Below are 11,869 nucleotides of genomic sequence, written 5' to 3'. Positions count from 1 at the left end.
TGGCAATCCCACTATAAAGTCCTTAGTAATATTTTTCCATTTCCACTCAGGAATTAGAAGTGGCTTAAGCTTCCCTGCTGGCATCTGATGCTCAGCCTTAACTTGCTGGCATGTCAAACACTCAGACACAAAACGCAAGATGTCTCGCTTCATGCCCGACCACCAATACAATGACTGCAGGTCCTTATACATCTTTGTACTTCCAGGATGAATGGAGTACGGGGTATTATGGGCTTCTTTTATAATGATCTCTCTCAGTGAATAGCCACTAGGAACCCATAGTCGATCTCGATATCAAACTATGCCATCCTCCTCAGAATACAGTAACCAAGCCTTAGACTCGTATATCAGTCTCCATTTTTGAAACTGCTCATTAGAAGACTGACCTTCACGGATTCTATCTCTCAGATTCGACTAAACTGTCATAGTAGAAAGATTAAGAGCATCCATCCTAGCATACACTGCAAGCTCGAATAATTGAATCTCTGCTTGCAATGGCAATTGAACTGTCAATTGAGTAATAATTGCTGTCTTTCTACTAAAAGCATCTGCAACTACATTAGCTTTGCCCGGATGGTAGCTAATATCGCAGTCGTAGTCCTTCACCAACTCTAACCATCTTCATTGTCTCATATTCAACTCTTTTTGGGTGAAGAAGTACTTCAAGCTTTTATGATCAGTGAAAATCTTGCACCTCTCTCCATATATGTAATGTCTCCAAATCTTCAATGCAAATACTACTGCTGTAAGCTCGAGGTCATGAGTTGGGTAGTTCTTCTCATGAACCTTCAACTGTCTAGACGCATATGCTATCATTAAGTCATTTCGCATCAGGAATGCGCCTAAACCAAGCTTCGACGCGTCTGTGTAGAGGACATACTCTCATTGCCCCGATGACATCGATAGAACTGGCGCTGAATTCAAAGCTTGCTTCAGCTTCTCGAAACTCTCTTGGCAGCTTGATTCCCAAATAAAATTTACATTCTTCTTCGTCAAGACGGTCAATGGTACCGCAATAGAAGAGAATCCTTTAATAAACTTTTGGTAATATCCAGCTAGATCCAAGAAGCTACGGATCTTTCTTTGGTACTGACCACTCTCTAATTGCCTCGACTTAGCTTGGATCGAACTCGAACCCATATCTAGAAATAATGTGGCCTAAGAACGCCACTCTCTCGAGCCAAAACTCGCACTTGCTGAATTTAGCGAATAAATTTCTATCTTGCAACAATTGTAATGCCGTTCTCAAGTGCTAACTGTGTTCTGCTTTGCTCCTCGAGTAGATCAAAATATCATCTATGAAGAAAACGATAAATTGATCTAGATACTGCTGAAATACTCGATTCATGAGATCCATGAAGATCGCTGGTACATTGGTCAACTCGAATGACATTACCATAAACTCGTAACCGAATGGCATTACCATAAACTTGTATTGCCCGTATCGAGTCCTAAAAGTCGTCTTATGAACATCGAACTCCTTCACCTTCAGTTGATGAAATCCTGAACGGAGATCTATTTTTGAGAAAATCAATGCTCATTGCAAATGATCAAATAAATTCTCGATTCTAGACAAAGGATACTTGTTCTTTATGGTGACTCTGTTCAGCTCTCTATAATCAATTCAGAGTCGCATACTACCATCTTTTTTGTTAATAAATAATACCGGTGCACCTCATGGAAGAACAACTCAGGCGAATAAACCCTTGACCTACAACTTTTGAATTTGATCCTTCAGCTCTTTCATTTAGACGGGTGCTAGACGATAGGGTGCCTTTGAAATTGGCACAATGCCCGACATCAACTCAATAGAGAATTCTACCTCTTGGTTCGGTGGAATGCCAGAAAGTCCTCAGGAAAAACACTAGGAAAGTCTCTGACAACATCAACATCCTCTAGCTTCTGACTGATAGGAAGAGGTGCTGAAGTAACACATTCTAGAAAAGCTTGGCAACCAAGTCTCATAAGCTTCCTTGCACAGATGCAGGAGATAATGTGCGGCATTTGCTTGTTCATTGCTGCCTCAAAGACAACATATTTCCCGCTGGACGGTCGAATAGATACTGACATCTGCCAAAAATCTATCGAAGCTCCATTCGTAGATATTCAATCCATGCCAAGATCGAATTCAGTCATCAGAAGTACGATAATATATGCTCGAAGCACATCTTTTTGCAAACGAAGCTCCAAATTCTTCACAATACTCGTAGTAACCATTTGATCACCAGAAAGAATGGAAACTTTAAAGCCCCATTCCAAATCCTCAGATATAATCTTTAGTCGCTTGACGAATGTCTCGGATATAAATGAGTGTGCAGCTCCAGAATCCAGTAATACATAGATAGTTACACCTAAAATGAATATCCTTCATGCGACAAATGTGCCATCAAATTCAATTGTGTCGAAACTTAAAAGATTTCTATCATTAATTACCCAAAAATTCTCAAAAATTACACAATTTTACCATAATAATTTTCGAAAATAGCATTCAAACACTTAAAATTTCGAACTCTTCATTTTTTGCCCTTAAATTTTTGAAAATTACATTTTAGCCCGATTAAATTCCAAATTCAATCAATTCCAGCCCTAAACTCTCAAAAATTATTGTTTTGATCCCTAAAATTCTAGAAATTGCATAAACAACCCTATTTATCCAGAATTTGAAAACAACCCCTGCACTTTCAAAACCTTGCAATTTAGTCCATGGATTTTTGAAATTTCCAGATTTCATCTTAGAATTTTCGGTTACCTCAATTTCAGTCCCTGGAATACTCAAAAATTTCGTTTTAGACCTTCAGTTATCGGGCTAGTACAATTTAGCCCTTCAATTCTTGATTTTTTCACTTTGGTCCCTAAGTTTTTGTTTTTTTGTTTTTGCCATAATTATCCCAAAATTTTCAAATTTTCCATTTCCAAGCCTTAAAATTCTTAATTTTGGTTACAGTCATTCCTTTGCATGATTAAGTCTTATATTTTATGCTCAATTTGAACGATTCTCCAAGTCATCCCTTAAATCCAACTAAGGTAGAGCATGGAACCTATTTTCCACTAAGTTCTCCATTATCCCAATCAATTTACATAACCAATTTAACATTTCATGCAACAAAAGCAATATAAAAATGTTAAACAACCAGGTTACAGTGATCAAAGTCGTGTCTGACTATTTCTCAGCCTCCTCAGCATGCATAGCATAAGCTCTGTCAACAGTTGGTCCTTTCTTCTTAGGGAAGTCCATGGCTTTATGTCTTTCTTTCTTGCATATGGAGCACTTGTATGTTCCCCACATGCACTTGCCAAGGTGTAAGCGATTGCATTCTTTGCACAGTGGCCTCTCTTCAGGTTTTGGTGCTCCAGGCTGTGGTGGCTTCGGTTGCCTCGTTTTCTTCCATTGTCCTTGGGGCTTTTGCTGCCCTTGAGCTTTAGGAGGTCCTGGGAACTGTCTCTTATTCGGCTGAGAATTCTGCTAGTGCTGCTGCCTCTTGCGCTATATCTCGAAGTCAATATCTTTCAGGGCTTGCTCCGCTTGGAATGCACAAGCAGTGACAACTGCATAATATGCCAGTCACATCAACATCACATCACGCTTATAGTAGGTCGAATATCATACATGAAGTGCCTCAGTTTCTTAGCAGCGTCCCAAGCAATAAGGGGCACAAAGTGACGACCCCTATCAAATTTCCTAACAAACTCAGCCACAGTCGTGTCTCCTTGACGGAGAGTCATAAACTCCCTCTTCAAGCGTCCTCAGATGTCAGTAGTAAAATACGTCTCATAGAAGATGTTCTTGAATTGCACCCAAGTGTGGGTGGATAGATTAACTCCATGTTCAGCTCCTTCCCACCAAATAGAAGCATCATCTCGCAGCATGTAAGTAGCACACCTCACTCAGTTGTCATCTCCCATATTCAGATAATCTTGAACACAATGACCTATCATCTCCCAACACGAACCATGCTCATCAAAATCAAATACTCTAGAGTGCAGGGCAAGCGCCTAGGCTAGGCGCTGGCTAAGTAGCGCTGCAGCGCTACAAGAGCCGAAGCTCAAGTGCTGCGGTGCCGAAAGGACAGCGCTGCGGTGCTAATCCTCTGGGTAAAAACTAAAAATTTCCAGCTCAAATCCAAGCCATCCTACGCTCACTCGGCCCAGACAAAGCTCGAACCAACCTATCCTAGACCACAGCCAGACATTCCTGGATTTCCCTAACCATGATCCACAAACCCATGCTCTCGAATACACGAGACACAAACGAACATCTCAAAATCGAGCCCTAACCACGTCTAGCTTCCTCGATTTATCCTAGCCCAAAACCAGCTGTGCTTGAGCCACTCCAAGTCGTGTCTCAGACCCACCAGGGTCTACTCCACGTCCCGGAATAACCCTTGCACCGCTGCAACCCTTGAAACAACCGATCGAACCAAAAACCCTAACCCGAAACATGTATGTCTGATCGATCCTTACATGAACATGATCCCGCTTCGATCTCAACCTCTAGATGCCATCAATCAGACGTGTTTGAGTCCCCTACAATTCGTTCCAGGCAGCCCCTTCAACCATAGCCAAAAACGTGAGCATCATGGCATATAATATGCATATTTTCGTGTAAAAATCATGTGACTCAATGCACAATGATAAATCTATGTACTATCATGCAAAATCCATTCAAAACACCTATCATGTTGTGATTGACGAGAAATAAAAGGTATGGGGCGTGCCTTTGCGTAAATACGCTCGAAAATCTTGACAAAAATCGCGTAGAACGGATACCGGAGGGACAGAGGGGACCTTGGCTGCTTTTTTCCCACAAAAACTGAAAAAAAAATGAGCCAATGCTACTGCAATATTTTGAGGGAAGGGCGGCCAAGTGATTATGGGGAGGGTTAGGGTTTGAGGGTTTTTAAAAGAATAAAAATAGTGTATATTTGGGCCTATGTTTTAAAATACTTGAGTGAAGTGGGTTTGGCCTAAAATTCTACTAGCACAAGCCCAACAACACGCTTGTAAAATATTTCGTTTTGGTACATTTTTTAAAATATTACCCAAACCTTCAAAAGTCCTTCGTTTTGCTAAAAATTGCATACCAGTTTAAAAAATTATGGATCGATGCTTAAAAATACCTTAAAAGACCCATTTTTTTGAAAATCTCTCATATTTACATCATATATTAAAAAAATTTATTTAATAAAAACATTTGCCTCAAACTGTCACCGATCTTCGTTCCTCGTTCGAGCGTGAAATACTGTTAAAAGCCTAATTAAATGCAATATAGTAATTCATGAAATAAAAGCACATATTCATGTCATAAACTTGCATTTAAAAATCATTAAATAAGCATTTTAATAACTAGATTCGCATGCAGTCAGGTTACGTTGTTTGAATTTCTAGACCTTACATATATGACTCAATCTCTTGTGCCATGACACAGCTGAATTCTCACCGTTTAATTTTCTTTTAGTACATCTACTTGTTTTCAGATATTCATTAACTGAAACAATAACATCTAAAGAATAAAGATTATCGTATCCTAATAAAGAACCGGAACCAACCAATTTTGAATTAAAAAAACAAAATGAATATTCCATTTCCAAATGAACAAGAATGACAAAATTTGTCCAATCCAGAAATGGAAATCAAATTCCATTTAAAAGAAGGTACAACAAATGTTTCATAAATATCCAAATATATTGCAGTCTTTAACAATAATCGAAATTTTCTCATTTCCTCAACTACAACTTTGTTGTCGTCACCAACGTAGATGAATTTTTCAGTATCACTTGGTTTTTGGCAATCCAGGCAACCCTGAATAGACAAACTGATGTGAGTTGTTGCACCAAAATCTATCCACCTTTTGAGAAGCATACCTTTCTTAACATACCAAGTGTTATAATTAGTGCATTTCTTCTTCATATTTCCATAACTACCACAGAAAAAACAACTAGAAATTTGTGAATCACTAAGAATCTTCTGTTGTTCCTTCGAAGGCTGTGTATCCGCAGCTTCCTTATCCTTCCTTTTCTTTCCTTTATCCTTCGAGGTAGAGGCATAATGAACACTTTCTGCCTTGTCTTGCTTCAATATTTCCTCTTCTTGAACACAATGTGAGATGAGCTCATTCAGAGACCAAGTCTCTTTCTAACATTTATAGCTCACCTTGAACTGGTTAAACTGAGGAGGAAGATATATCAAAACCAAATGCACCAGCAAGTCCCAGAGAGGTCAAGCTTATGTGCTTTCAACCTTGAAGCAAGATGAGACATTTTCATAATGTACTCCCTGATATTGCTTTTATCCTTATACCTCATTGAAACGAGGCCTGTCAATAGTGTAGCAATTTCAGACTTTTCAATTTTAGCAAATCTCTTTTCAAGGTCCTGAAGGAAAGCTTTAGTCGTAGCAATGTCACTAGACATTGTGCCCTTGAATGTTTCTGGAACGGTCCTCTTCATAATTATCATACACATGTGATTTGACCTCTCCCACCTTTCAAACTCTCTCTTCTCATCAGATGTACTCTTATGCATAATGGCGGGAGAGGAGTCAACCCTTATCGCAATGTCCAAATCCATGACTCCAAGAACTGTCAATAAATTCTCTTGTCACGATTTAAATTTCGAGCCATTTAACATATGAATGAAATTTATGTTGGAATGAATATTTCCAAAAGTCAAATTTGAACAGAGAACAAAAAATTAAATATACATGTTCGACCAAATATCCAAATAATATAAACCCCATAAACATAATATCAAGCACTCCATTAATGTTATATCTTTGGACAAAAGATTAGTTTGTAAGTTATATCTTGACGTAACAGTCAAACGCTGATAATAACTGTCATGTCAAATAACAATATTCTTTTGGGCCGATTTATTATTCATGTGAAAAACCGAACAACTATCATATGTTTACCACCACAAATGTATATGTAATTATATTAAATATTAACCTTCATTTGCGCCGATCAATATTCATAAAAATCACATATACCAAAATATTTTTGTATTTCAAAATAAAATTAATTTTCATAAAAGAGGTCTTAGGCGCACGGGGGCTCGACTACCTGGACAGTCCTGGGTATGCGGGGGCGCCCCGAAAAATCGCCTATACACATCTACATCTGTTTGGGCACTGTTGGGCGCGCCATATATCGATTTTTGAAAAAAAAAAAATTTACCCGAATTTTCTATTTTCCTCCAAAAAATTTTTTTGTACAACAAAATTTGGACGAAAAATCGAAGTCTTATACCGAATTCTTAAAAATTTCAACCAAAATTTATTATCAAAATTGAAACTTTAAAAGATTTGTTTTTAACCAAAATATTTTCCATATATGAAGCCATATCAAAAAATTTAAACAAAATTTTCTTTTCCAGATTTGAAAACAAATAATATCGAAAAACTTTAAACAAATATCAATTATTCAAGCATGAGTGACTCTGATACCACTTGTTGAGAAAAATCCATAAACCACAAAATCCATCACGCTAAATCATTTAGAATTTGACTGAAACTTAAGCAGAAGCATACCAGATGCCACGATTCTGAATTCTTTAGAACATGCCTCGATCATTTATATCTACGCGCTCTTTTCTTTGAGAGAATCCTTTAGTTTTCTATGTTGAGCTATTTTCTTAACATGAAAGAGAATGAGAAACGTGATGTCGTGCGATCTAAGGACCATGACCCATAAAAGATAATATCTATCGTTATCTTATGATATTTCTGTTTTGACACATCATAAAAACAGAAATTACACTTGTACATCTATACATTAAATACCCACAACCTATTAGATACATTAAATCTCAAAAACCCAAACTTTAACTGATCACTTTAATTTTAGGCTTAACTTAATAGACAACCCACAACACATAATTATTTACATATAAACCCATATAAATAAAATTGATACAAGAACTCTCTAATCGAAGCATCAACACTAACTTTCACCGCACTTGCAGGCGGTGGAATCCATCGTTAGTGGCGTTGCTGGGTGCTCATAGTTGGAGAATAAATAATCGCATTTCTTTTAAATATTATCTTATACTATATGTTAAGTTCAATACCGTTGGTATAAAAGAAACGTCTCCTACTCTCATAAATAACACGTGCCCAATTGGTATTAAATTTGTATAATACTGACTGTAAGTACACAACGTGTACACATGTCCACTATAAGTACATAACATCACATCTATACATAGAGAACACAAATTTGATTTTGCCAAAATATAATTGCTAGCTTATGCTCCCAACTCTTAATTCTTCCTTCTTTTGTTTACATGCTAAATTTGATCTCACTGCAAATTATTAGGCATCTATCTGGGAAAAAAGGGTCAGGTTGGGTCGCCAAATAAGTGTTTTTTTCTTTGACTAGAAATATTTTTAGGACGAGAATTCATTAATTGCAAATATGTTATTGCAGCAAAAGAAACATGAAATCGTCACCGAAAAGGTCCCATTGCACAGATTTACAACTTATTCACAGAGTTTATCTTTATAGAAGTTGTTAACAGCACTAGTAGTCATCTCCCAGCCATAAATATCGAATTTTATGCCAGTCCACATCAAGCTTCGACGAAGTGGGAGTGGTCGTTTTGGTTTTAGTAGCACCACCTATAATGGAAACAAGAACCTGAAGTAGAATGGCCATCACCAGAACCACCAACAGAACCCGACGTGCAACTGACAAAGACGTATTATACATCTGCAACTCACTCGGCATAAAACATAAGCTCAGTAGTTTGCACAGCAAATGTGATACTAACTAGAGAAGACACATGAGAGCATCATCAAATGCAGCTATAGGTATGTACTGTATTTAGGGAAAAATCAATCAAACCTTGCTCATGTACAGATCATTGCTAGGAAGATTTCTATCGGCACGGTCAAGGCAATAATGTAGCATATCGATTATTGTCAAGGCGGTGGCTGGATCCTTGTCATCTGAAAAATAAAGAACGTGAAGCTTTTTGCTGTGAACAATATTATTTCCGGAGAGATGAGAGGATGCAAAGTAATGAACCTGGGATGTCGAAAATTTGTTTTGTTGGAGAGACGCCCAACAACTCTCCTAAATGAACTCTTATTTTCGCACGATCAGAAAGTGAGAGTAAATCTCCGTGTGTGATTACTACAACAGGCTTGTCATCTGAGACATAAAAAGAACAAATGCATTAAAATCCCAAATTGAAGAAAGCGAGTGAGTCTTGAAATGGATACCTTTGAATGACAAGAATGGGTTGTTGAAAGTCGTATCTGTCATATGAGTGTACCCATTATTAGTTCCATCACTACTCCCCATTGCTTCTAAAATGGAAATCCCATCAACAACAAATATGACGAAGTTAATTGCTCTGACTTGACCACGACAACTCTGTCGAGCCTTAAACTTCAATTGAGCTTTTACATACAAACTATCAGATTTCCTATCAAGAAAAAAAATTGACAATACAACTCAAGGATTGCAAATTGAAAGTCTAATAATTTTTAAAAAATTATACAAATTTAGAAATAACCTCGTCACAAGTTCTCCATGATGGACACCCTTGGTCATCCAACCCTCTAACACATTCGCGTTTTCAGATGAATCATCAGACAAACTACGAGAATCATACAAGCAAAACGAACCAAAACCAGCCGGGATAATGTATTCATGGAGGAAATAGGTTCCATCTGCCCTAGAAGAATTATCTGTTTGAAGTCAATTACGGCCAAAAATCGTTGTTCATTGACATTGAAGAGCCTTAATATTAGCGGATACACTTTACATAGCAAAGAAAAAGAAATGGTACTCGTACAAGATGCTTGTGCGCGTTCTGATGCAAAAACACTATTCTCAAGAACACCAGAAATTTTGTTGACAAGACTGCTCTTTCCAGAACCCTTTGGTCCTATTAACAAGAGTGACGTGATTTTTGGGATGCTGTAATCCTTCAAGCACATGCCACCTGCATTTTCAACCCACGAACCTGGGGTGTAGCTGTAAGGTACATGCCACCAGGTAAGTTCACTTAAGCTAAAATTACAAATAAATGCTATCATGAGCACAGGGGGACAGTTGTATACGACTTTGCGCGTACACAGGGAGGTGGTTAATCTTGTAGGATAAGTATCTGGATTCTGATCTAACTAGTGTCAGGAAGCGAAAAATATTGTCTGAGAACAATTCATAGCAGCCTTTGTCCTATATATGTCTAACTTAACAAAGTAGTTCCGAACGTTTTTTGGACAAGTCCTTAATGGAAACGGATCACCAAAATGTTGGGGTTATGTACCAAAGTTGTAAGACATTATCAATATCACAACTAAATTCACCCAAAGCAACATCGTTAAATTTTAGCAGGATCACACCATCTCAAATTGAGGCAGCACCGAGGTAGAAGAAATACTGAAGTTATGAACCTATATGGTCTATCAGAGACCAATCTACAAATTTTTGGAACATGGAAGAGGTAATTTCTGAAATCCAAACATCGTCTCATGTACATACTCTTACCTCGAACATTTTGCCAAACACTTGAAACATATAATAATACACTTTCAAAAATCTATCGAGTACAAACTGTATTCATCCTACTTAGCCAAGGTCCAAAAATTTCCAATCCTATGACCAAAAACAGATACTCTTTTCTAGCCACCGGGAAAAAAATACAAAATCTAAGCATACCTCAAAATTTTGAGTTTAGCCTCTTCAAATCTCTCCAAACGGCTACGTAAATCCTCATAACTCCTCAAAACATCTGCGTAGGCCTTGCATCTCTGCCTCTCCGAAAAATTCCGATAACCCACTTCAGAAAATTCCTCAAAATGCAACCCGCTCTCCCCATTCAATCGATCAGCATTCAAACCCTCCTCTCCACTGGACACCAAAATCAAATAACAAGAATCAATTTTTAGTTCCCACAATATTTCTGGCGCTTTTCAACGCTTAACCAGAGGATGAAAAGAATGCGTACCTTGAACAATCGGATTTAAGGGACACATGGGAGAAATGCGTACCTTGAACAATCGGATTTAAGGGATACACGGGAGAAATCCTGGCCAACCGATGACTCGTCCTCTGCAAAATAAAAAATATATCTCCCAGATGATTACTCAAATAACAAACAGATAACTTTAAATATCAGAACAATTGTCCCGCTTCCTTTAAAAGATGACCAAGGCACAAGTTCAAGGCGAAAAAGAAGTACCAGTTGAAGAAAAGGGAGGTAGAAAATTTTCGCCACCCATGATTACTCACTTTTGACTTTGAGAACGGCAAACCTTAACGAAGAAGGAGAAAATATTTGGGTGAGATTGAAGTTTGATCCAAGTTGAAATTGAAGAGTGACGGGAGAAATGTCACTGACACTCGGAATAAAGATCTCCAGCGACGTGGCAATTACGTCCCTGTGGGGATTTAGTGGGACACTAACATGTTCATTTATAAGCTAAACTTGAAATTCGTCTACAATAATAATTGTATTTTTATAAATTATTTTAACAAAATTTATTTGAATATTTACTTATATAACTAGTTTTAAACATACGCAAGATAATATTGTTAGGATCGGTTGGATCACTATAATTATGTGTTTCATAGTGAGGTTAACAATCGATGAAGTGATTTTCAATCAAAATCGAACTGTAAAATAATTTAGACCGATTCCAAGAACGGAAGATGTTTGAACATGTTCAGCGAATATTAACCAAATTGATGAAGTTCGAAAACAAATCCTTCTACATCTATCATTTTTTCATTATCGAAAATATTATACTAGAAAACTTTGAATTATACAATCACGTTGTACAATCTCGATCCAACTGACGTCACATTCTTAGTTAGAACTCATAGTACACAACTCAATCATTTTGATGACAAGACAAA

General features: G+C 37.5%; 1 protein-coding gene across 4 annotated transcripts; it reads right to left on the bottom strand.

Annotated features, from left to right (window-relative positions):
• Positions 1-8,397: 8,397 nt before the first annotated feature.
• On the bottom strand, positions 8,398-11,382 carry LOC140980138 (uncharacterized). Of its 4 annotated transcripts, XM_073445827.1 has the most exons (10): positions 11,193-11,382; positions 11,027-11,062; positions 10,959-10,977; positions 10,670-10,861; positions 9,795-9,982; positions 9,519-9,693; positions 9,223-9,428; positions 9,026-9,151; positions 8,843-8,946; positions 8,398-8,707 (listed from the first exon to the last, which is right to left on the bottom strand). In XM_073445827.1, the coding sequence occupies exons 1-10, from the start codon at positions 11,230-11,232 to the stop codon at positions 8,519-8,521; spliced, it is 1,275 nt and encodes a 424-aa protein (XP_073301928.1). In that variant the 5' UTR covers positions 11,233-11,382; the 3' UTR covers positions 8,398-8,518. The 4 variants fall into 4 exon arrangements, with proteins under 4 accessions (XP_073301928.1, XP_073301925.1, XP_073301929.1 ...); XM_073445824.1 differs by lacking the exon at positions 10,959-10,977 and having other exon boundaries at positions 11,002-11,062; positions 11,193-11,381; XM_073445828.1 differs by lacking the exon at positions 10,959-10,977 and having other exon boundaries at positions 9,519-9,675; positions 9,801-9,982; positions 11,002-11,062; positions 11,193-11,381.
• Positions 11,383-11,869: the final 487 nt, after the last annotated feature.

Source organism: Primulina huaijiensis, chromosome 7 (assembly GCF_012295235.1).
Source record: "Primulina huaijiensis isolate GDHJ02 chromosome 7, ASM1229523v2, whole genome shotgun sequence".
Lineage (NCBI taxonomy): Eukaryota > Viridiplantae > Streptophyta > Magnoliopsida > Lamiales > Gesneriaceae > Primulina > Primulina huaijiensis.
The sequence above is the reverse complement of the archived record's forward strand: the minus strand, read 5'-3'. Positions and strand labels throughout refer to the sequence as shown.

Excerpts from the sequence above, each read along its gene's own strand:
- LOC140980138 (XM_073445824.1), bottom strand. The coding sequence starts at position 11,232 with ATGGGTGGCGAAAATTTTCTACCTCCCTTTTCTTCAACTG. Across the intron at positions 9,983-10,669 it reads GCTAAACTCAAAATTTTGAG|CTACACCCCAGGTTCGTGGG; the intron begins GTATGCTTAGAT and ends TGTACCTTACAG. Across the intron at positions 9,152-9,222 it reads CCCATTCTTGTCATTCAAAG|ATGACAAGCCTGTTGTAGTA; the intron begins GTATCCATTTCA and ends TTTATGTCTCAG.